The sequence below is a fragment of the Streptopelia decaocto genome, assembly GCF_964273445.1.
Source record: "Streptopelia decaocto genome assembly, chromosome: 1".
NCBI classification, from domain to species: Eukaryota; Metazoa; Chordata; class Aves; order Columbiformes; family Columbidae; genus Streptopelia; species Streptopelia decaocto.
In genome coordinates this window covers 75,116,526-75,143,049 of record NC_138663.1, presented here as the reverse complement: position 1 = coordinate 75,143,049, position 26,524 = coordinate 75,116,526, and the positions used below count along the sequence as shown (strand labels likewise).

At 39.8% G+C, this 26,524-nt stretch overlaps 1 protein-coding gene across 2 annotated transcripts; it reads right to left on the bottom strand.

The window, feature by feature from the left end:
- Window positions 1-1,680: 1,680 nt before the first annotated feature.
- Window positions 1,681-25,615, bottom strand: TTLL1 (TTL family tubulin polyglutamylase complex subunit L1). 2 transcript variants are annotated; one of them, XM_082065567.1, is made up of 11 exons: window positions 25,483-25,581; window positions 17,424-17,477; window positions 16,766-16,898; window positions 14,775-14,983; window positions 13,120-13,300; window positions 11,938-12,072; window positions 11,666-11,774; window positions 8,270-8,413; window positions 6,408-6,494; window positions 4,445-4,608; window positions 1,681-2,899 (listed from the first exon to the last, which is right to left on the bottom strand). In XM_082065567.1, the coding sequence occupies exons 3-11, from the start codon at window positions 16,876-16,878 to the stop codon at window positions 2,770-2,772; spliced, it is 1,272 nt and encodes a 423-aa protein (XP_081921693.1). In that variant the 5' UTR covers window positions 16,879-16,898; window positions 17,424-17,477; window positions 25,483-25,581; the 3' UTR covers window positions 1,681-2,769. The 2 variants fall into 2 exon arrangements, with proteins under 2 accessions (XP_081921693.1, XP_081921692.1); XM_082065566.1 differs by lacking the exon at window positions 17,424-17,477 and having other exon boundaries at window positions 25,483-25,615.
- Between the last annotated feature and the right edge of the window lie 909 nt (window positions 25,616-26,524).

Below are 26,524 nucleotides of genomic sequence, written 5' to 3'. Positions count from 1 at the left end.
CAAATAAGAATATTCAATATTACAGGTAGTGCCATTCCTACTCTGTCTTGTCAATGCCTGTGTTCTGGAGGCCCTGATACAACTGCCTAGCTGTAAAGACACCATTGCCAACACAGGATACCATCTACAAACAAGTTTGGAAGAACAAGATTATTTAGATGCTACCATCAGGCTTGGTTCATTGTGAAATTACAGCTAAAAAGTATCACCTGCATTAATCTTCCAAGGCCTTCTATAGCAATGAATCCTAATATCCCAGAGATGCTTTTGGTTTCGCATTAAGCCTTCCCAATAAGGGGACCGAAAGTCACTGCAGCTCAGTTAGTATGTTCTGACTTCTACATACTCAAAAAGTAACAGTGTGAAGTTGACTTTTTAATGAGAATCTGCATTTTTCGATATACCTCTTCCATATTAAGTCCCATCAGTGTATGCTGCATGAACAGGGAAGGATAAATCATATTATTGTGGCTGTCCTTGCTAGTGCTACTGTTACAATGGAATAAGACCACAACATCCTTTGTCCAAGCTATTAAAGAAATTAATTACAAGCAGTGGAAAGTGAGAGAAAGCTCCAGTTTCCTTCCATCAGAGGATCCTTATTATATTCCCTGTCTGTAAGAAATATGACCATATGACAAAATACTATTTACTACAGTCTCATAGCTCCTAGGTTGTCACATACTTCCTACTAACAGGCAGCTGGGGGTAAAGCCGGAAACATCTGCCCACTAAATATCACATCATTAAAACAGCACTTAGTATCTGATCACACATATAATTAAGAGTAGCTTACCCATCAGGGTTCAAATATACAAGCAAGAATCACACTTAGGAACTAAAAAAACCCAACAAACCAATCACAAAACCCCAAACGCAAAAACTATGAGACCTGCAATTTAGATGAGCTTTACTATCCTGCAGTGATCATGTTTTCTTAGCCTTACTTCAAGAGCCAAATTGAATATGCTTTTGTGGAGGTCAGTGAGAAGATTCAAGTTGAATGACCAGAGAATCATTTGGGTTTTGGTCTTTATTTTAATGGAATACACAAGATTTATTAAGATGAGGATTACGGTTGGAGTGACTCATTCAGTCTACATATTTCACTCTTTATCGCAAGGATGAATCCCAGATCGTAAGGATATTCATCAGCCCAGCCCACATCTCCCCTTCCTCCCCAGCCCAAGCTGCTCTTGCTGGATTGTTTTCAGACTGAGAGTCAGCAGCACCAACTGTCCCAAAGACCACAGTTTGCGAGCACCTGCCCTCTTCTAGGAGGACCTTCAAAAGCAGAAAAAGGACTGACATTTTCTGTGGTGCAGTTGGTCTGTTTTACATGTTCAGGAAAGCCATAACTTTTCAGGGAGATTAAGTTTACCTTGCATGTACTTCAGTGGCTCGCCACACAGGAGGGCAAAGCCTGTAGCCTGCTGTGGCAGGCAGGCTGACTACCACTGCACTAGTGCCACCCGGGTTAGAGGGTGTTATGGTTACATGGACATTTGCAACTTTGAACCTCCTTTATCTTTCTCTCTACAATATTCCACCATCAAAAAAAAAAAAAAAAAAAAAAAAAGGAGGAGGGGTAAGGAGAATAAAGACAACTAGAACTGCATATTGACATTTATAAATAACCACCCAATAACTGGTGGAAATGTAAGTGGAAGCAACAGCCAATCCCAGACCCAACTAGTTTATTTATATGCTATGTTGTTAGAAGACTGAAACACCTATTTTTAACTTTTGTTCTATACATTTTAATAGCTAATCACAACTTTTGTCATCAGAGCTACGAGAAATAGCTTACCACATGCAACAATATTTTTGTTACGGTACACACAAAATATACCAAAAATTCAGATATTGTACTTATATACATGCATAAATAAACAAAGAAATTCTGGTGCAAATAAAGCTTTATCATCAGCTTCACGCATTGAGATTTATTACAGTATATAGTTATTCTGTCTGTTTTCCTACAGACATGCATTATCTTGAAATAAAAATTCATGGCTAGTGAAATAATGCATCAAATAATGCATCATTTGCAACACTCCTTCAGTTCATGAAGCTTTATACATTTAAAGAGTTAGCAGCTCAAAACACTTCAAGGAAATTTAAAACAAAACAAACCAACTAAAACCAACAAAAACCCCAAACCAATCAAGCATAAAACCCCCAAACCCTCAGCATATAAAAAGTCACTTTTCTATTTCTTAATACTGGTTACAAATCATTAGCTGCATTAACTGACAATAGCCTCAAGATCATGTATTGCTATTTTTTCTAGTTGCTCTTCTTTAAGTAGCAAGACTCTGAACCATCATTGTGACAATATTAACACCACTAACACCCTCTCACAGAATCCATAGCTCATTTATTATAGGGAGTTAGGGATAGGCTACTACAGGATATAAATTATCTCCAGAACAGCAAGGGGTTTCTTTCAGAATGCATATTTTGAGTTCTTTATAAAGAAAGTTCTTAATCATTACTGTCAGAATATTAGTTATACAAAGTATATATATGTATATATATATACACATATACATATATACTATATATATGTATTTTTTATTAATCAAGTCAGTGTATGTCTACTACAGTTACTGGTTTTACAGTGCTTGTTTCACTTCTTTTCAAAGGCTGTATTGTCCTCTTTCAATATTTCCCACATGCAATACAGCAAAATAGAGGAATCTGTTAAAAAACTGCATTTTTGTTCATGATGTCTTCCTACCAAGACTGCAGTTGTTTTTTCTGTTATCACTTCCAGGTGGTTAGTACGGGCTTTCCCGAATCTCTTGCACGATTTCCTTTTACTCCAGTGGACTGTCCAGAACGACTTCGCAAGTCACGATCAGGCCCGTCACTTTGCGCCATCTCTTCATCATATCTAAAAATGAGATAACCCATTTAATGCCTTGTCCTGCTATTTTCTACACAAACAAGAATGGGTTCTCTATATTCTATTTTGCTTAGTATCTAGCAGTGAAATTTAATACAAACTGTCCTACACACAGGTTTACATATGCATAGTTTGATATGCAGCCATTATTCAAGGAAATATACTACTATGTGATGCTACAATATAGAGCAACTGAAATATCTTCAGCTACTTTTTGAAAGAAACAAATAATCTGGCAGCTTTGCTTGAACTCCCAAGTTTGTGAAATTTTATGCTTGTGAAATTTCCCATGTACTTCTGTATTTCTCCTCACTACGTAGGTCTGTGGTTAAGCAGGAACAGACTGCTGGCAGCTTAATAAAGTCTTAAGCTATTGCTTCAAACAGAGGATTGTTAGCTGCAGTGTTAAAAAAACTCCAATGTTGCATCAGAGACCGAGTAGGGAAAGAATAAGGTGAACAAACAACAGCGTGCTTAAATTAAATGCGTTTGATGACATGTATTTTGTAACACTTAACCACAGTGACAAGTAGTTCTTTAAATATTTAAGCCCACTATGGCCTCAGATAACCTCAGTATATACTTACCTCTCAGCTGCTATGCAAATCCCAAGCAGAAATTTGTTATAAATGCATAATTATAATTATCAAAAGTAATACTACAACAGTTTGTAGAACAGTCACAATATATACTTAGTTACACTATTGTATAGGTATTCGCAGCTACCATGTATATAACATTCAACAACATTTAAATCATTCAGCGAGCACATACACATTTAACTGCCTTTACTAGTACATAGAAAGAGTATTTAGGATCAGTATGAACTAGTGGGTCAGCTATGTACATAACTGCATTACTGACATTCTGAACAATTGTACCACTAGAGCTAGAGAACCTATGTGAACATTTTCTCTAAAACCATGAGAAACTGTATCATCAATATAATATTTAAATCAGTGTTCCTCTACATAAGACCAATCAATCCTAGATAAATCCTTCAGACACTCCAGTGTAAAGATCTTGGTGTCCTTCATTTCTCCCTTTGTAATACAGATTGGGGAATTTAAAAAATATCTGACAACTCGTTATTAATACATTCATGAAACACAGGAGTCAAGTGGCATCATTTCTATGAATGGAGAGAAAATTTGTATTAAATAGCTAATATAGATATTTAACTACCATCTATATACTACACTGAATACAATTCAAGTTCTACACATGTAGAAGACAAACACACTCTTTGCCTCTGTCCCTCAAATCTAGCTGCTGGAAGTTCAGGAGGTACAGGTAGGAGCTTATCAGACAAGTATTAATAACATTCCCTCTGGAGATGAGGTGAGGCAACTCTGCTTTAATGCACTCCCACCTCCAACGTTGCTATTGTAGCTCCAAAAAAAAGAACTTAAGTAGTACCTTTGTGCCCATTTTTTACATCAGAATGAAGTTCACATTATCTGTTTGGTCTACATTAAAAAATGAGGTGACAGCAAAACATTTGCATTTATATAGAACACTGATACAACTTACAAGACTTCATAATTGCCAAGAACCTCTTTTGGTGGAGACTTATTCCATTTACAGTCTGGAATTTCCCCATTAGGCACAGCAATGTTAAGTGTGTCATTAATAAGATTATACTTCAAGATGCGATCATTAGCAGTACTGGAAGTAAGAGAAGGGGAAGCATTAACCTACAAAAGGAAAACAAAATGTCAGCATCAATTTTTTGAGTGGTATATAGTTCTCCAAACAGCATGTGTGATGACTATATGTACTATTTGGGAAATTAAGACTCAGCATCTCAAAGCACATCTTTCAGTTCCTCAGACATAGGAAGGAATCCCCCATTGGATGTTTTTCTTAGTGGTGTGGTGCTTTTTTGAAGTACAAAGTGTCTGCAGTGTCAGCCTGAAGATTTTTGTTGAGATCAGATTCACCAGAGTTAATCAGACAAACACAGATTTTTGTTTGATTTTCTAAGCTTACTTGGATAGCAAAACCATAAACTTCAGTGCTTACAATTCGCCTGATTCACTACAACAACTGTTATATAGAGGAATCTGTGTTTCTTCTATGTAAATAGCTTTTATTTATGTTCATAATCTGAGTTCTCCCCTGTTAAACTGTGAACTGGAGAAACACATATGTGCTCTCTATTCAAAGCACTACATTGTATCTTGTTTTAACTAAAACCGGGGTTTGTTTAACATGTATCTTGTGTTCCACAATTATCATGGAGTATCAGAAAAATAAACAGATTTAAAAAAAAAAAAAAAAGTTCATTTACCGTTGATCTTTCACTTTCAATTAGCCTGAGAAAGAAGAGGGCTGGATAAAATTTACATTGAACATACAGATCCAAAGTTAATACACTAAAGAGAAATATAGGTGAAAAAAAAAAAGCGCCTTCCAAATATCCCAATTATCCTATGTGTACTCCTTTTTTTTTTTCCTCTGAACCTGCAACATTAAGGCCAGGACAGCATTTAAAACTGAAGTTCGATGTTATGCTCCATCAAGCCAATGCAATTTTTCCAGCTACTGATACAGTATCTAATAGGGCTCCTAACACTCAGCCTGCCTCTGAAGTCCAATTGTATAGATGCACCGGATTTAAAAGACAAAACACAAAGCCACAAACAAATAGAAATATCAAACAAGAAAGGAGCACATGATAGCTTGTCATCACGTGGCCTATTTTACTTCTCAACATTTTTTTAAATCCACTTACCCAGGGAACAAAAGATTGTTTTAAAAGAGGAAAGAGTACGGTGCTGGTTTTGCTGGGAAAGAGTTGATTTTTTTTTTTTTTTACTTTCCAGTAGCTGGGCTGTGTCTTGGAGTTGGTATAGAAGGAATGTGAGGGCTCACAACTCAGGTTGCCAGGGAGACCAGGGACTTTTTCAGCTTTCCAGCTGTGGGTGCACATGAGGGCTGGGGGAGGACGTAACAGAACAGCACCTCAGTTGACATCCAGACTGGCCAGTGAGATATTCCCTACCATTGGTGTCACACTCCATACATAGCTGGAACAGGTTTTACTGTCTGGAGATCATTCCAGAACCAGCTGTTCGATGTGATCACATTTGAGCACCAAGTGCTGTCTGAGTCTCTGCTCTTCTGGGATTGGCTGTATGGGATCACTGCTCAGGGGATCACTCCTCAGGAGCAGGCTGGGCCTCAGTTTTCTGGGTTGGTGAGCAATTGCACTGTATATTCTATATTGCTCTGTATATTCTTTTATTGTTACCATTGTTGTTGTTTACCTCTTACTTTGCTGGTCTGTTAAACTGTTTTTATCCCAACCCAGGAGTTTTACCTTCTCTTTCCTGATTCTCCTCCCCATCCCACTGTGAAGGAGAGTGAGCGAGCAGCCAGATGGTCCTAGTTGCTGGCTGGGGCTCAACCATGACACTACATTGAAATCTACTTAGTTTTATTCTGTGAAATGAGAAGGAAGTTTTTTTTCCTCTGTTTTATGTAACTTTACCTCAATTAGCCATGGTTTAAGCTTGTCATCAATGATAATGTCGTATCCATAACACTCAAAGCAGTGTTTATCATTATTCATTACAGGCTAAAAAAAAAAAAAAAAAAAAGACAACAATATGTATTAAAACAAACAATTTAGTAAGTAACCTGATTACACACACTTTGTTTGCTATAAATCACATGCTATTACATTATGAATCTTCTACAACAGTGTTCAGTGTTGCAATTCTAACATAATCTTGCTAACTAGTAAGTTCAGGATTGCCTCTTTTTTCCAACCTGTAAGTAAATATCTCAAGATTAATGACTGCATTAATACCAAGTACTAAGTCACATTAATTTTCCATTATGTTTCCAGTTTGAAAATAAAGTGTTTTCATATTTTGCAAAAGTAATAACAATATTTAAAGACTGAATGCATCAAGAGAAATCAGGAAGTTTTAAAATTTATGTAACACAGCTTCACATAATCATAAATTCTTTAAACTTCGGAAAAAGAAGACTTATTCCAAGACATTTATTTTATTATGCTGCTGTAACTATGCAGAAATTTGAGGTCAAACAATTACTAGATACACTTTAGAATTATAATTAGCTCAAGTCAACTATGATTCTGAAAGTCAAGAGAGACTGAGGACCAAGTTCTACTTAGATGCACATTCTCTAGAGAATCAGTAGTTTTCCAGCATCTGCTAAACATTTGCAGTATGCATGGAAAAACTTTTATTCTATGCAAATCTCATTAGATCTTTAAAAGAAATCTTTGTAACAGGTTAGTGAGATGTTTTCCCCTAGACTAATAATGAAAGCTTTTCAATTCTTCAGGGAGTGAAAGGGGGAAGGAGGAACAGGCATATCTCAATACCTTTGCTATTATAAGAAAGACGGAGGACCAAAACCTTCCATGCTCAATAATTCTCAAAATTTTTTCTCTCCTCTTTTAAGGTTCTGCTGACATTTGGAGTAAACCCCTTTTCTTCTCACATCTGGTTTTAAATATGATTGCACAGCAGCGGCTGAGTTGAGCCATGCTTCCCCACCTCCCACTGCTCCTAGCTTCATGCCCTTGTCTCTCTTTCTTGTGCTGATTCTGGTGTTCATCTGGCCCTTCAGTGAGGTGATTCAGCTTATTACACTGGCAGAATACTAACCCATCAATAAAGCAAGTAATTGTCAGTAGGGTGAGTGAGCTGATTCAGCTCACAATGGTGCCAGGACCAACCCAAAAGAGATTACAGGACCGTGCACTTGGGAACAGGAGAGTCCTTGGCACCAGTGAGATCTTCAGTTACCCCAGCTGACCCATGGAGTGATACCTGCTCTCTAATGTAAATACAGGATATTACCCAAACACTATAAAGTCATGCAAGTAGAGGACTGATCGCTATTTTTTTTTTAATGAGAGTCATGATAACTACATGACTCTTGTATAAAAGAGCTGAAAGTAAGTTATGTAACTCTGCTGAACTGATACCCTTATGTTTTCTTTGATAAATTGTCCTCCAGAGCTATTTTTTCTTTGACACATTTGTTATTGCTGAAATGACGTCATGCGCCTTGGCAGAGCTTAATACTATTCACAAGGGCAGTATCAAGCCATAATAAATAGTTCACAGAGCCCTCAAGGGAAGAGATTCATTCACTTCTTCAGTATGCACAGATAGCTCACCCACCCACCCAAGACTCAAGTTCACTCAGAGTAGTCAAGAGAGAACAGAATTGCAGAAATCAGCATCAACACCATCACTCAAATAGCAGTAAATGGATTGTAGGGGTTTTGATGGCAAACTCACTTTCACAGTTATGAGAAGTCTGCAACTGTAACACTATCGCTGGCAGTATTCCAGGAACAGCACTCACCGCAACAGCCTTCAGTGACTGCACAATTATCCAGTGAATTTCATCAAATAATTTGTTTGTGACTTCCTTTCCACGGGTACTCTCCAGATAAAGGCGTAAGTTACTCACTGTCCACTTGCCTCCATGGATATGATTGTAATCATCCTAAAGAGTTAAGCAGTTAATACAGTCTAAGAATTTGAGATTGTTCAGCGGTTTTGTTTCATTCACACAAAAAGGCCACTAATACTTATATACAAGTATTGCTCTTAAAAAAAACTCAGCAAATTGCTTTTACTCTATTTTACAGCTTTATGAAGACTTCAGCTTTACTTTGAACTGTCACCTATATAAACAACTGTTTTTATTATATTTGTATATGTATATCTCACACATTGCAAATCAAGTAATAAACCTTTCCTAGAAGAAAAAAAACAACTATACTTTGACAGTTTCATAGTAAAACGTAAGTTATCATTGGGAAATACTAGTTCTAAAATGTGGAAGGAAAGAATTGAACTTTTCCCTCCTCTGGGAGTAAGGAAGAAATAACTAGGTGAGCAATAGCTAAATTTCACTGAAGTTAGCTGTTCTACAATGCCACACTGGAAAGTGCTTGTCTGTGTTTATTCATTTAAAATGCGACTCGTCTGTTTCCCAAAAGGCAAACACAATATCTTCATAATGGTGCTACTGACAGCAGTTATTCTCAAGAAGACAGTGAAATGACACCTGAATTATTTTTAAAGGTTAATTTTTTAAGTAATTCAGTATTTTTATATAGAGAAAACACTAAGTGCTACTGAAACAGAACAACAGAAAAAAATGAGTTACCTTATATTTGTCTTTTCAGAGGCTATCAAGGCTCTGCACTAGGTTCTCCTAGCAAACTGAGGCTTTTCTTACTGATGGAAAGACACAGCTTCAGCCCTTGGGGAACTCTCAGGACAAATACGTTGTCTCTTTATAAAGGTTCTCCTCAGAGCATTTCTAAGAAATAATGACTATGCCTACTACATTATAAAACATAGGATGAATAGAGCAGAAAAAAGTTCTCAGAGGAACGAAGTCTGTCATCCTCTAAGACAAGGTCAGAGAAGCCTCTATCTATTTTTAGGCTTTTTTCTGCAGCTTCCCCTTAGTAAATTTGGAAAACTGGACTGTACAAATAAAAATCTGAAACATGGTTCTCAGGACTTGCTGCATGGAAAAATGTCTTGAGACCACATTCCAGCAAGAGAACAGAGATCAAAGTTCCAGCCCTCTTTGCATTTCAGAACAAGTACCCAAATCAAAATAGATTGCAATAGGATAGAGCTTTACACAGCTGTTTAATTAAAATTTTTAAAGTAGAATATTGCAGGCTACATAGAAAATCACTAACTGAAAATAATTAAGGAGAAGAATTACTGTTGTTTTGTTTGTATTACACATGCACTGAATAATGACTCAGAACTGTATTTTCCAGCACAAACATTATGATGAGTATACTGATGTACTCTCCTTCCTTCATTTTAGCCTTTCCCTCTCCCTGATACTGAATTGTGCACTTTTCAAACTGGGGATGTTTTCCTATGAGCTTGTAGGGTACAAACACACTGGAACTCTACAGTTCACATAGGGCTTAAAGTAGAGACTGATAGCTAGAATTAAAGAGTTTTTCCCGACCTCAGTGTAATTTTGATAAAGCACTTGACAGTTCAAATTAGATTCTTCTAAAACCATACAGCCTAACTGCTTCTGAAGTTACAAACATGTTTAAACCGGAAGAAAAAATAAGATGTATAGAGTGGCTATACATCAAACTTTTCTCACTTCTTTCTGCAAAACTCAACAGATATTAGTGGTTCAGAATTTCTGAAAAGTTTTTCAAATGCTCTGGTAATGACTGCAAGTTTTTAAGCTGTTAATTTTATACCCATTTTTGTTGTTCTTTCTTCTCGCAAAGTGACCTCACCAGTACTTTCACTTCTACTTATATTTGGGATAAATTTTGAAGGCCATACTTTAACTGGTAGACAAGATGAAAGGGAGCATAGAAACGGGATAGGCAACATATCACACGCCTCACTTGTTCACTGCCACTCGCAACAGCACCATGATTTATGCTCTAAGTTGTATGGGCTATGCTTTCACCACAACGCATTCTCAGTGTGCTCTGTCAAACCATGTGTTTGAAGCACTTCACAAATCAGCACCTGAGCAAGAAAATGGTTGTAGCATTGAAAAATGCCATATTTTCACATTTACTCTGGTTTATACCTACCACCACAAGTAACATTTATAATTCACATTGTTGTTACAGGAATATTCAGATAAAAACAGTTCTGCTATGCCACACATCTTACAGAACAATAACAGACAAGGCACATTTAGCGAGGTTGCAATTAAAGATACATTATATGTATCTTGTGTGTGAGTGTATGTGTATACACATGTGAAATGTATATGCATGAGTGTATGTGTGCGTGTATGCACACATACATTTATTTTCCATAACCTGAAAACAAAACCTATGAAATTAGGAAGTGCGACAATAGAGTTTTAATTACTACAACAGAGGCATGTTTTATAAATCACAGACATCCGCTAAAAACACAAAAGGGACAGTCATCATCATCAAGTGGATTCCCTGAAGAAACAAGGCTTGGGCAGCGATACTGTATGCCCATCTGTTCATGTCACCCCTGACCCACTAGCTTTTCCTCCCACTGGTGAATTTTGGCCTGTTTTGACATGGGGAAGTGCTGTCAAAGCTACCAGGTTTCCACATGTTTTATGAATATCAATGGGAAATTACAGGACAGAACTGTTCTGCAGGCAGAACTCCATCTTTGTCCACTCAAGAGGAAGCCACCAGCTGGCCAGGCAGCAAACACTTATCTCCAAGCTCACGACTACATGTTCCCTTTCTTACCCAGAGAAGAAAGGGGAGAGTGGGGGGAACACAGGAAGAAGGTGGAAAGTACTGTGATGATTAAGGGCTGGAAATAGGAAAGCTGAATTAACTGCATGGGAGAGAGAGAGGGAAGAGGAGATCTGGAACGTGATATTAAAGTGCTATTATAAAATACAAATCCACAGGAACCAGGCTTCATTAATTCCACTGCTCTCGGAATCAATTGCTAAGTGAGCATATTAGCATTTAAATGACAGGAGACTTGAAAAAAAACCCTGCTTTCAACTACTGGAAGTCAATACTGAAGATATCATTATCACAAAGCTGCAGCTCATTATCTTGCATACTTACGATCTGCAGTCTTCTGAAATTTATTTATTTGCAAGTTCAATTGAAGTATTTTAATTGCAAGATGACAAAGAACATGACAAATAAAACCTTTTTATTCCAAGTTTTTGGGACAATTTGAGAAAATCGGTCTTGCTACAAAAGAGCACCTAAGAGCTCAGTACACTTACCCCATGTTTCTGAATGGCAACATTTGTAAGATGTACAAACATGTTATCCAATTCACTTGTACTTGGTGTATACTTTACTGTGCAAAACCGGCAAAATCCAAGTTTATACCTTAAATGCAAAAAGTCATTAAAATGTGTTAAACCCCAAAAAGAAATAAGGAAAGGAGCATCCTAGGAGACTACATACATGTAAAACTTCTCTGAACAACAAGCATAACGTGATTTTTACTACATTAAACATTCTCTCAAAACGCAAATATATACAATCTTACATGTAACATCTCAGTGGACGATATGTAGATACTAAAACATATAGACGAAGATCAAATTTCTTTCCACCAATAAGTAATGGATTGTTGATATAGAGTGAAATCACATAGGCTTCTTTGGAAGACTGAGATACAAACCTGAAAAAGACAGATCATGTTTCAGAACGTGACAACTGCAAAGATTATAATCTGCTAAGTCTTTTTCTTCTTTTGAAGCAGTCTGTAAATTTTTGATTGACTGGAATCTTGCATCTTTTGCCAAGATAATGTATAAAGTTGAAATGGTTAACAATACACACTTGGCACCAGGCACTATATATTAAAAAAAAAGTTTAAAATACTAAACAGATGACCAAGATCAATTAACCATTTAAACTCATTTTTGAAGTAAACAAGGGAGCTGACTGAGCCATTCAGAACACAGCTCTACAAGCCAGTCTTTTCCTTAAGAGAATTTAGGGCTTGGCATGGTTCAGACAAGTAAAGAGTGTATATTACATTATCTTCATTAGTCAAGGCCTTATAATGCCAGAATGTTTATGCTTGGTGTGCAATTGCAAACCACTGTGAAAAGCTAGGATAACTTTCAGACTGTTACATTCTTCAGATTCCAAGTCAAATAGAAAAAAAAAAAACAAGACTCAAGTGATATTCAGCCAGTCACTTTACAACAGTAAAAAAAATGATATTAGTTGTGTGATCAAAACATTTACTAGACAGCAAAAAAATATAACTGCTAACCTGTTCCATTCATTTGAGGTCTATTATTTTGTGTTCCAAATGGATACTGTATTTATTTAATATAAATGCAGTCTTCCTTTGTACTAATTTAAAAAGTGAATTAATACATATTAAATAAAATAATTATTGAAATTGCTGTTATTTAATAATACGAAGCAGAAAAATTTATTTTTGTGCAATTTTTTCCCAGCAACACTGAAAGCATTTTTATAAAGAATAGCTAATTGAACAGTGCTTTGTACCTCCTCATACCAAAACAAATCATATTAAAACCTGTTTGAAGGAGGAAGTCAGATAACAACTGAGATTAAATGCAAAACTAACTATATAATGATAAAGCAATAATAATGGAATACTTTTCCCATGCATCAGACAATTAATATGTTGACGTGGTTCACCTGATTATAAAAAGTACAAAAAAAGGTTTGGGTTTTAAGAACTTACGAAGATGTTTTACTATCTCGAGACCACTTTTTAATTTGAGAGAGTTTATTGATTAGAAATATTCCTTTTCCTTGAGCTTTGCCACAAGGTTTCATAATCCAAGTGCTGGAGGGATTTTTTCTGAATTCTTCAACAAAGAGATTATAATCAGCAGGAAGCATAAAAGTAACAGGAACAAAATCTGAGTTAAGGAGAAAAAAAAGTACACAATTAAGCACACTATCTGATCAGGCTATTGATACATATATATTAAAAAAAATATATATATGTCTTTTCAGTTTTCCAGTTTGGCATGATCCACCTTCATCAAGACTCATGATGCTTTTTATCTCATTTACATTTTAGTTTGTAGTTTTTACTTAAACAAACAATTGCAAATTATTGCATGTTGCTAACCTCAGATTAAAAGATTTTAATTCACATGAATCAATTTTTTTCTTCCGTTTATATGCTGTGAAATTAGAGTATTATATACCATTCCAACTTCACCTTATAAAATTTTCTCAGTTTCCCGTGTCAGGTTTTACCATGCTACTAACCACCTTATCATCCTCTGTGCATACAAAAATGTGAGTGTCGATGTTGCTTCCCCTTTGGATGTGGTAGTTTTTATTTCCATGTAACTCCCACTAGTCATTCTTATTTGCTTACTATGCTCACTGAAATCTAAAGAAAAGCATCTCTCGCTCTTTGCTGTCAGATTATCCTCACTTGCTTCCATACTGAACTGCTTCTTACGCAGATGAGGAGTGCTGTCATTTCACTTTCCCAAGATGTAAATCAACTCAACATATTCACACCTCTGTTTCACTCTGATGCTTTCTGACCTCCAACACAACTTTAGTCTCCTTATTCCTGATCTATTGCTGGTTTGGTTTGAGGGTTTGGGGTATTTTTCTGTCTGCTTTTCTGTTTTAGTTTTATTTTCTAGCAGTCATTACTTGTTCTTCAACTTCCCCCAAATTTCTCCTCTGAAGCGTTTGTTCATTCAGCTCTGTCTCGAGTGTTTCTACAGAAGTTTATTTGTTTTTGCTCCAGTATAAGATTTTCAGACAATGTTTTTGAAGGACCTTATTACTTACAAAATGAAGTCTAAATACAACTTGCCTGTGTACAAACTGGATTTGTGCTCCTCCTTGAATATTGGTAAATATTAGCAAGTACACAGTGAAAGAATTGGGCCTTAGCGCTGAGGTAATATGACAGGGAAAGATAAATATTCAATCTTGTATTCCTGCTTTGTCTCTAACTTCAACAAAGATCCAAAATGAGTGCCATCCCCTCTATTCCTCTCAAATTGTAAAATATTAGCCATTACACTTCAAAGCAAGGTTTGTGAAAAGCTTTGAAAATCTAGTATTTGATATGAAATGCTCACGTTTTTATCAGTTTCCTTATTCTTGTGCTTCCTTATGCTCTAATGGCAGATTTGAGGGGAGGAAAATGGAAAAGACAGAGAAAAATACAAAATGCAAAATACAGTAAACAATTTCAGGATAAAGTGCACTTTATTTAATTGACAGGGACAGATTTCAAGTCACTTTAACGTCCTAACACTTCAGAGGTTCAGTGCACTTTATGCACAGAAAAGCCTCAATTCCAGTTTACTGACCACAGAGGAAAAGAGCTTAATGCTGATAATGAGAACCACATACCTAAATAAATATATTTCCCATTTTCATCCTTTTCGGCAAGAGGACTTCCTTCTTTCTCAAGCTCCTTCCTATATCGCTTGATATTCTTTACCATTAAATCTTTTCTGGTTAGTTCATAGTGGTTTGGGAAATGATTGACAATTTGGTCGTCAGAGAGGCGGTAACCAGTCTCCACACTGAAAACATTTCTGATTGTTTGTACGCTCATCCTGAAAGCAAAGACAGATACCAAATGATTTCTCCCAAGAAACACAACCCAGGAGGACAAAGTTAGGGTTTTTTTGTTTGTTACATTCACTTCATCTTTGCTCTCCCATTTCTGTTTATAATATAACATTTTGCAGCAGTGACAATCCAACATATCCTGAACCTCTATTAGCAAAACCAATGAAATCCTGCCAGAGGTTTTATCCCTTTACTACTACTGAAATAGGGGCAGACAGTGAGGAAAGATGACAGCTTGACCTTACTGAACTCTGGCTTATTGATAGGCAGGTCAACCCGTCACAGGGCCTAAAAATAACTGATATGCACCCAAAAGTGACAGAAGCATCTTTCTAAATCTATTAGTTCACTCCGTGGAAAATCAGTTTTCCTCTTAAAAAAAAGCCACAAAATCAACCTCTTACTGACTACCTTGCTATTCTGACTATAAAGGACTTCAAGCATTGAAGCACTTTAAGAATTGAAAACAGTGATTCAGAGATCTTGCTAAAAACATCTGTAAGTGTCAGATCATAGGGCTGCAGTGACAAAGTCATGAAACCACTTATCTACTTCATTTTTCACAAAAGATAAGAGCACGGCCATAGATAATAAACATTTTCTGTATTAGATATGTCTCACATTGGAAATTTAAGAATATTTCCTGAATGCCATCAGTCTGCTACATTATAACTTCCAGAAGAATAGAAAAGAAAGGCAAAAACCAAAACAAAGCTACCAGGCACACAACAGTTTCCATGACTTCTCTGTTTCACCACCGCTGCCCCCAATCACATTCCAAAGCCGTGAGCAGATTACTAGATTCCTACCCATTGAAATAAGTGGTTCACAAAGGGTACATTTGGCAGCATAAACCACCATTTTGTCGTATTTGAAAGGGACAATACAAATTATTTGGTTTACTTAAAGAGTATTGTTTCTGCCAATTAATAGATTACTGCATTCTAGGACAGCATTTCACAGTCTTATATTAGACAAATGCCAAATAAGCAGCTAGATTATTTATTCTCCTCCTTTCACCTTTATCGTGATTTAATTTCACATTCACTCTCAGTATTGAAATGTTGAATAATTAGTCTGCATATAAATCATTACCATGAACAACAAGGTAAGTACAGTTCTCAAGGCCTTTATTACAGGAGCCTGGACTCTGCTAACAGGGCAAGCCTCCACTACATTGACAAAAGAGTATTTTATCCTATATTGGAACTGTGTATTCTTGGATTGCTTTGCTTACATTATATTATCAGAAATTGTGGAAAAAGACACATTCAAAGATTCCCCTCAGGCCACAAATCCCCTCTAGCAGTGAAGTATCACATTTCAAAACAAAAACCACTGAGCATAGCCTTTCCCTTGGGCTTTTTACAATTGATATTCCCAGAAGTGATTGGTATCTTGCTAGGTCAGTGACTTTCCACTCCCTGACAAAACCTTTGGCAAAACGCAAAGATACATGAGATCAGTACCATGGGAATGGATTAATGCAGATGGGACCTTCTGCCTGGAGAAACACAAATTATTTTAGCAGGCCTGCACAGATACAGGAATCTACCAATGCAAATCTGCACAGAAGACCAGCAACAGCACAAGCAATTACAGAAGCAATGAAATAATGTTTCACTCTTAGCAGCACTGCAGCAAATTAATGCTAATTTCTGCATCTTTTATTTTTAAACATGCATTTTGTTATATTACTAATGGTATTAAGATAAGATATAAAAATACTTCACAAATTTACAGATTGGTACTTTTAATGTACTCACCAATAAAAATTCCAGTCTTCATTTTCTGCCACCTGAATCCAGCCTCTTTTTTCAAAGTTGTTTATTAGAACAGATTTTTCTATGTCAGTTACCCACTTTACTTTTCCTGCCATTATCCTAAAGCAGAATCAACCTGTTAGGAAATAAAAGTTTAAAGATGAGTAGTTGAAAATGGAGAAGAACAAAAACCAGGAAAGTCAAAGGGGAAAAAAAGGGACATCCGGAAAGCACGTTAACTTCAGTAAGCCAGAAGCAGTACATTAATTTAAAAAACAAGGAAAAAAACATCTTGGGTTCAGTCTGAAACCCTACATTTGCCAACTGGTCAACTACAAAGAAGAAAACTAGCTACAAGGATCTTTCATGCTCCCCACCTTTTATGAATGGGCACACAACTCATGCCTCCCTTTAAATACACTAATGACAGAAATCGCTATCGTACACTTATGGGGTGATGTTTACAGAACCAAGCACAGAGCACAAACATGTTATTATTTATCACTTCCAAGACTTATATGCATGTATCTTTTTTGAAGTTAGAGAGTTCATATGGATCACTTAGTGACTGTAGGCAAAAAATTCCAAGGGAAATCCCTTACATGCTCTATCAAGAAGCACAATTTGCTATATTGCAATTAAGGAACCAAAGTAACATTACCAGTCTTGTGTTGTCTTCTCTGTATTTCATGCAGCCATGATTTTGCCTTCTGCTCTAGGGGGAGAGTAGGATAAACTGATATCATTAAACCCTTGACAGTGGAATTTCCCCAAACATTAGGCTGGTAAAACAGTCCTTATAAGCTGCATTTCAGTTCATGACACCTAGGTGTCACTTTCTACATTAGATATCTCACTTGTCTACATGAGCCTTTTCTGCTAGGATCACACACCATTCCTGTTGGAAGGGACCTCAGGAGGTCTCCTGTCCAGCCTCCTGCTCAACACAGGGTTAGCTATGAGGTTAGACGAGGTTGCTCAGAGCTTTATCCAGCCATGTTTTGAAAACCTCCAAAGATGCACAGCTTCTCTGGGCATCCTGTCTCACTGCTTGACTTGCCTCATGAGGGAAAGTTTGGGGTTTTTTCTAATATTTATTTTTTCCATATATTCTGAAGTTCTCTTGTTTGAGTTTATGCCTGTTATCTCTCATCTTCCCCCCATTCACCACACTAAAGAGCCTGGGTCCATCTTCTTGATAACCTCTCATAAGTACAGGCAGGCTGCTATTAAGTCACCCCAGAGCCACCTCTTCCCCAGACTCAAGAAATACAGTTGACCCAGCTTCTCCTCACCAGACAAGTGGTCCAGCTTCCTGACCGTCTCGGTAACCCTCCACTCAACTCGCTCCAGCTTATCAATGTCTGTAGTGTTCTGGGGGGTTCAAGTTACTTTTGCCCATCCCCTGATATATTGTGTTACATCCCTGTCCTTTTTGTTTGAGAAAGACAGCTGTCCTGGTTTAACCCGAGCTAGCAATATAACCACCATAGCCACTTGTTCACTCTCCCCCATCCCACTCTGAATAGGGGAGAAAATCAAAAGGGAGAAACTCATGGATTGAGATAAGCACAGTTTAATAAAATAACACAAATATACTACTACTAATAGTAACATGGAAATAAGAGTATAAAATAAAAAATACTCAGTGCAATTCCTCACAAACTCCGTCCACACTGAGCAGCCAGTCCAAGGAAGCAGCAACTGTTCCAGAACAGCCAATCCCCAAGAGAAAAGAGGAGAAAGGCCCAGAGGCCTCTGCAAACAGCAGGATGGCAAAAAAGCTGAACTAAACTCCCAAACAGAACTCCCCCCAACAGGTCTCTGCCCTGACTCCGAAAGAACCTAGCTGGAAGATGGCGGCTCTCCTTAAATATGAAGCATGACGCTAATGGGATGGAACAATCTTATTGATTTGTCTGGCTGTCAGTCATGCTCTGCCCCATCCATGCCCCCCTTCCTCAATGCCTCACACCTGTGGGTAGAGCTCTGAGGCCTTGGAACTCAGACCACAGCAATTAAAAACATTGACTCTGTCCCGCTGTGTTATCTTCTTCTTCTCAAACTAAATTCAAATGATGACTGTCTTAGCTACAAACCAGAAAGGCTTCTAACTGCATGAAGAAAATTAACTTGTTTTCAGTTAAACCAGCACAACAGCCAAGCCTAGCGAGGTGGGGGTGCACAACAAATGCACCACAGAAGGAGTGAGGACAAGCCCAGCACCCACAAGTGCTGCTTCTCTGAAGGGCAGGCTGAACCTTTTCTGACACCAGCAGGAACTCACCTGCTTGTACTCCCCTTTACAAGGGCTGTTTGGCAAGATCCCCTTCACATGGTGTCTCATATGTTAATGTAATATCAGTGAAGATGGAGGCAAATAAAAACAATTTGAAGCATGTTGTCCTTTGTGCATACATAGTCTAGAGCTTACAATCCAGTTGATGTGGACAGAACATGATGTGGACAGTATTTTATCCAAATAACATATTTACCCAGTCTCTAAGTAAGCAGTGAAGCCCATCCTTCCAGGATAGAGGCCTGATTAACATACAACCATTTAGCACGCTATCAAAACATATATTAATGAGCAAATAATACTAACTGATAAGGTCAAGGGCAGACAGCTCCCATAAGCAGTTTCAATGTTGCTGTTTAGTCCTTCTGTAGTTTGTTCTACAAATGAGTTTTAAAATCGCAGCCTAGTGAATTTTCACAGTCATGTTTCACAGAAATGAACTGCAGAGAAGTTCTGATTCAGAGAAAACCTCTTTGACTCAAAAGCCCATTGTTTGTAACACTCCTCTCCCAAGAACAAAAAAGCCACGCAAGGAAGTGGGACAGAATTACACAGACACATGTAACATCAGCTACTGCTCCCTCTACATATAATTTTCAACTGAAAAGTCAATTTAAACTCAATATCACCTTCACTGATGTGTTAATGTAATTAATGCAAGTAAATAATTAACGTCATTAATAAAACCATTGCAACTAAGTTATTGGACTGGAATGTAAGGGATCTTCAGTTTCCAGGACTAGAAATGGAGTTGTACATCTCCTAGCCAGGTAACGCCCCTATGGTTTCTCTCCTCCTGAGAGGCATAGTACATTATATAGTGCTCCCACTTTTTCCTTCCAAGTCTATTTAGACTGTCAGACTCCGCAAGGCAGAAATGTTTACTATTAAACTTCAATTTTACAGAGTTTTAGGCACACTTATTTTTATTCACGTTGGTAGAACAAGTTGAAATCAAACTTAAAGCCAGATAGAAAAGAGCATATGCAGACTCAGGATCTTTTTGTGTGTGCTTATGCAACATCTAGTTCTACAAGGTCATGGTCTTTCTCTGAGCCTTCCAGATGCTACCAAAACAAAAATAAATGAATCAAAGGAATTCATTTATTTGCACTGAAGTATGTGTGATTCACAATCGGTGACTCACAAGTACCACACACCGTCTTGTTGTGGTTTTAAAAGTTCAAGGATTAGTCAGCTTAGAATAGAATTGTCCCTTCAAAACAAAATGTGTTAAATGCTAGTCCTGCTTGTCACAGTTTGCTTTCACTTGGATGGCCATCCAGTACACCTGGAATTGACTGCCCCTGGGATGAAAACAGCCCTACCATTTGCCATGGACTGTTCCAGACTGCACCGGAACAAGGTGAAGCTCTAGAACACCTGCAATACATTGATGACATCATTGTGTGGGGCAACAGAGCAAAAGTTTTTGAGAAAGGGAAGAAAATAGTTCAAATCCTTCTGAAACCTTTTTTGCCATAAAACAACACAAGGTCAAGGGACCTGCACAGGAGATGCAGTTTTTAGGAATAAAATGGCAAGACAGACATTGTTAGACCCCAATGGATGTGATCAACAAAAAAACAGCTATGTCTCCACCAACTAGCAAAATGCAAACACAAGTTTTAGGCATTGTGGGTTTTTGGAGAATGCACATTCCAAATTACAGTCTGGTTGTAAGCCCTCTCTATCAAGTGACCTGGAAAAAGAATGACTTCAAATGGGGTGCTGAGCGGTGACAAGATTTTGAACAAATTAAGCGGGAGATAGGCCATGCAGTAGCTCTTAGGCCAGTCCGGTCAGGACAAGGTGTTAAAAATGTGCTCTACACCACAGCCAAGGAGAATGGGCCTACCTTGAGCCTCTGGCAGAAAACACCAGGGGGGACTCATGGTTGACCCCTGGGGTTTTGGAGCTGGGGATACAGAGGATCTGAGTCCTGCTACACTCCAACTGAAAAGGAGATATTGGCAGCATATGAAGGGGTTTGAGCTGCTTCTGAAGTGGCTGGTACTGAAGCACAGCTCCTCCTGGCACCGAGCTAGATGCAACTGATGCCACGTGGAGTAAGTGGGTCACACTGATCACACAACAGGCTTGAAGAGAAAACCACAATTGCCCAGGGATTTTGGAAGTGATTGTGGACTGGGCAAAAGGCAAAGATTTTGGAATACCGCCAGAAAAGGAGGTGACATGTGCTGAAGAGGCCCCACTGTATATCAAACTACCAGAAAATGAGAAGCGATATGCCCTGTTCACTGATGGGTCCTGTTGTATTGTGGGAAAGCAATGGAAGTGGAAGGCTGCTGTATAGAATCCTATATAACAGCTTGCTAAAAACATTGAAGGGTAAGGTAAATCAAGTCAGTCTGCAGAGATGAAAGCCAGCCGGCTGGCTTTAGACATCACCGAACAAGAAAAACGACCAGTGCTCTATTTCTATATCGACTCATGGATGGTGGCAAATGCCCTGTGGGGGTGGCTACAGCAATGGAAGCTGAGAAACTGGCAGTGCAGAGGCAAGCCCATTTTTTTCTTGCCCCACTGTGGCAAGATATTGCTGCCCAGCTAGAGAACCTGGTTGCAAAAGTATGTCACTTAGATGTTCATGTACCCAAGAGCTGGGCCACTGAAGAGCATCAAAACAGTGAGCCCATGACATCTCAGGCCATGAAGGAAAAGATGCAACATACAGATGGGTTCAGGATGAAGGGGTGGACTTGACCATGGATGCTATCACACAGGTTATCTGCAAATGTGAAACGTGCTGTGATCAAACAAGCCAAGCAGTTAAAACCTCTGTGGTATGGAGGATGATGGCCAAAATATAAATATTGGCGAGGCCTGGCAGATTGCTATATCACACTCCCACCAACAATCACAGCAAGTGCTATGTGCTTACAATGTAGGAAGCAACCATCAGACAGCCAGAAACATATATCGTGCCTCATGCCACTGCTTGGAAGACTATCCTGGGCCTTGAGAAGCAAGTCCTATGGTGACATGGCACCCCATAGAGCTAAGTCAGATAACAGGACTAATTTCTGAAACAACCTCATAGACACTTGGGCCAAAGAGCATGGCACTTAATGTGTACATCACATCCCCTATCATGCACCAGCCTCTGGTAAAACTGAATGGTACAATGGACTGTTAAAGACTACACTGAGAGCAGTGGGCATTGGGACATTCAAACAATGGGATACACATTTAGAGAAAGCCACCTGGTCAACACTAGGGTATTTGTCAGTCAAACTGTCTCTGCCCAATCAAATACTTTTTTTAATGTACTGTAGAAGGGGATAAAGCCCCTGTAGAGCACAAAAAATATGCTGGGGAAGACAGGCCAGTTATTCCTGCCTCAGGCAAAGGTAAACCCATCCGTGGAATTGCTTTTGCTCAAGGACCTGGGTGTACTTGGTGGTTGATGTGGAACGAAGTGGAAGTCTGATGTGTACCTTAACAGGATTTGATTTGGGGTGAGAATAGCCAATTATTTGAATTGTATTATGTTAATTGCTATCTAATACAGTACGTCATCACTACTATGGTTGCTATATGCCATATCAATACTATTGCAGTAAGAATCACTCAGATTAATGAAGAATTGATTTTGATGAAATTGAGCAAAGTGCAGCGATGATAGAACCAGACAAGCACAGTGGTGATGGAAACAAAACCGGCTTCAGCATGCAACAATCCACCACCACACACCATCTCTCCTTCCTTGAAGGACTGTTGAGACAGATGGAGCCCAAAATCATGGACTAAATGAACTCAACATACATTTTAGAGGGATGGCCTGTTGCCTAAGAGAATGATATCTGTGTGTCTATATAAAAAGACAGGAAAGGTGGTTGTGATTAAATGTAATGTATTGGAAATATGGGACCTGGACATTATGTAGATGGTATGGAATAAGGGGTGGCTATTGTCCTGGTTTCAGCTGGGATAGAATTAATTTTCTTCCTAATATCTGGTATGATGCTGTGATTTGGATTTAGTATAACAATAACACACTGATGATTTAGTTGTTGCTAAGCGGTGCTCACAATAAATCAAAAGACTTTTCAGGTTCTCATGCCCTGCCAGTGAGAAGGCTGGGACTGGACAAGAAGCTGGGAGGGGACACACCCAGGACAGCTAAACCCAATTGACCAAAAGGATATTCTATAACCTACAATGTCAAGGGCAGCATATAAACTAGGCAGAAAGTTAGCCAGGGGTCCGCTGCTCAGGAGCTGGCTGGCCATCAGTCAGCAGGTGATGAGAAACTGCATTGTGCATCTTCTTCTTGTATATTCTATTATTATTATTTTTTCCATTCTGTTCTGTTAAACTGTCTTTATCTTAACCCATGGGGTTTGCCTTTTTTATTTTTTAATTATTCTCTCCACCATCCTACTGGGGGGGAGTGAGCAAATGGCTGTGTGGTGTTTAGCTGCCTGCTGAGTTAAACCACAGCAATGCTACAATAGCATTAACCAAGCACACTATAAAATTTTTCACAAGGCTTTAAGCCTGTCTTCCACATCTCCAAGCTACCCAATTAGATTTACCAACATCCAACCCCAATGCTATACCTGTTTCTCTGTCACCCAAGTGATTTTGGCCCCTACTTCCCAAGCTTGTCTCATTCCAGTATCCTTGGCACAAAAGCTACATCTGCCCTCAGGGCTTGTTCTTCCAGAAACATTGCATCAGACAAATGCAGTTGTCTGCACCTGTCTTTACAAAAGCACGTAGCTGCTGCCTGGCAAAGATTAAGAGACGCAGGGCTACTTTGCCAACACTTCTAATGCTGCAACCTTATTCCTACCCTGGGATGCAACAGCTGTCACAGCATCTTTTCTATAAGATACTTTACAAAGATATTTCAATGCAAGCTACACATCCTATGGCAAGGAACCCTGAAAGACTGCATGCACTGATCCAGCAAGTGGCTTTTGTAGTAGCAAGGGGACTGCTCCATAATTAATTATGTTCTCTGTCTCCCAGAGACTGCACTGTTAGATTTCAGAAGCCAGGGACAATTCAACAGAAGACTCACCCACAGGAAGGTGAGTTAAAACTAAACCAAAGCTAAAAATTGGAGGTAACTTCTACCATAAGTAAAAATTACATGAGTGTCATTTTTTTCCTGTTTTGGGAACTTCAGTCCTTTCAGATCCATCCTGCTACAGGAGGATTGAAAAGATAGCAATACAACAGCAGACTGAAAATTAGTCCTTAGTTTATGTGACCTGTAAATAAACTCTTCTAATTTTGTGTAATTTGTTTACTGAAACCAACAAACAAGGAGTCATTAAAAACCCTTCCTATTAAGTTGTACCAAAAACTTGCTTATTTTCAATAATATAATTTAAATACAACATAATTTTCTATAGGAATCCTCTGATCTGTGATTAGGTATTCTAGATAACCTGATAAGACTGCGTGAGATAACCACACATTCAAACTTCTGGTCAGCTGAGACCCGTAACTTCAGTAAACATCAAAGAAGAGCTGTATAACACAGCCCTAGCCTGCATATGGTAGGGTAATGGTACAGTACGTCAAATCCTTCTCAGAGCACCAGACCTCCTACTCAGTAGAGAAGAAGTACATAATATAGGCGCAGCAGGCCTGACGCTTCCCCCAAACACTGCCTTTACTGGTTGCAGCAACAGCAGGTAAAGGTAAGGAAGCCTGGCAGCAACCTAATCCAAGGCAAGGGCCTCTTGCCCAGGAACAAATTTATGAGGTGGTGGTAAAACCCAAAAGCATCCCAGCTGTCATTCTTCCTGGGATTTACTGCCACTCACGTGGATTGCAGACCACTCATGCTGCAAAATATAACCGTAAGTAAGTGGTGCCTGTGCCTACGTGCAAATGAGGATTCCTGATCTAGGGCGCTCTACTGGCTCCTAACATTTGCAAACATAACTGTTGATTGTAGGTATCAGTTCACTGATGCGTTTGTGCCACCAGAGGGGCCCGGGAGGGCCCGCCAGAGGGATTCCCAAAACGTGAGGGATGAAGATGAGCCGGAGCCCCGAGCAGCCGCACGGCTGAGCCGTCGGAAACGGGGAGCCCGGGGGAGCGGCGGATCCCCCAAAGCCCAGGCGGCCGGCGCGTCGGTAGCCGGGTTCGCGCCCCCATCAACGCCCCACCGCGACGCAAGGCGACGCGCCATGTCGCGACAGGACAGCCGCCACGAAGAGGCACACCCCGGGCTGGCTTCGCCCCGTCCCTCTCAAGCACCCTCCAAGAGCGGGCCCGCAAGGGGAACCTGGGTGAGGCGGTGACGTCCCTCTCCGTCTCCCAGGAAGGGTCGCGATAGCCTTGAGCGGGAGAGAGGCCGAGAGCCTCCCCTGATGGTGGGTGGCTGCAGCCCTCACCGTGTGTGTGACGACACAACCCGCGCCCCCATGCTCACCTGCCGGCGGGAGGGGCGGCCGCGGCTCGCCCTCACGCCCAGCCGTCCCCGCCGGCCGCTCCCATCGCCCCCGCCGGCGGCTCCGGCTCCGCTGCGCGGCCGCGGCCTAGCCCTCCGCCCCGCCCCTTCCGGCACCGCTTCCTAGCAACCGCGACGCGCCGGGGGCGGGACTTCCGGAGGAGGCTGTGGCGGGCGGGGAGCTCGGTTGCCAGGGAGACGCACAGCGGCCGCGCCCCGCGAGGGCGGGGCGCTGCGCAGCCCGGCGCGGCTGGCGGCCATCTTGTCTGCGTAACGGGGAAAGGGGAGCCGGGTCCTGGTTGTGGCTGGCAGCCACGTTAGACCAGACCGTCCGTAGCCGAGTTACGAGGGAGGGGAGCTGTGGAGGGTGTCTGGCGAGGCTGGGGCCCGGGGCAGGCCACGAAGGGGAGGGGCTCATTCCCTTTGGGGCCTGTGCCAGGCTCCGGCCTCGCCCGCACTTTCCGTCAACCTCCGTGTGCTGCGAGCCTGGCAGGAGGGCCCTGAAACCTGCCCAGCCCTCTCATGCGTGGTGCCTGGGGCCGTTTTGATCCTAAGCGACTGTGGCTTGGGCTTGTCTCATCATCAGAAAAAATGTCCCTGAGAGACATCTGATAGGGAGTAAATGGAGGTTTGTGGAAGGTCATAGTGTGACAAAACATGCCTAGGTGCTCCCAGAATACCTGAGTGAAATGAGGCCACTCAAACGCCAAAGCTCAGCTCCCTGTTTGAGCACACCACATGCTAAGAGGCTCATCACCCTCTGGCTCTGGGAATACCTTTTTTTTTTGTATTGATACTGTTCCAAGTCAGTGTGCAAATTTTCCCCAAAGTGATCAACTATAATTCACAGTGAAAACCAGGTGAGAGAAATAGTACTTCAGAAGTTATGGTGTTAGAGCCTGTGTAGAGAAGCCTGATTTATGCATACAAAATTCCTTCCAAAATGAGAGAGTATGTTAAGACACCTGACATATGTTTACTGACATTCAGTGATAGGCTCAATATGAAACAATTAGGTATTTCA

Coding starts and splice junctions, on each gene's coding strand:
- TTLL1 (XM_082065566.1), bottom strand. CDS start 16,878: ATGGCAGGAAAAGTAAAGTGGGTAACTGACATAGAAAAATCTGTTCTA. Junction 13,301..14,774: donor TGGGAAATATATTTATTTAG/GTATGTGGTTCT, acceptor TCCTTAACTCAG/ATTTTGTTCCTGTTACTTTT. Junction 4,609..6,407: donor TTAAACCATGGCTAATTGAG/GTAAAGTTACAT, acceptor TTCCTTTTGTAG/GTTAATGCTTCCCCTTCTCT.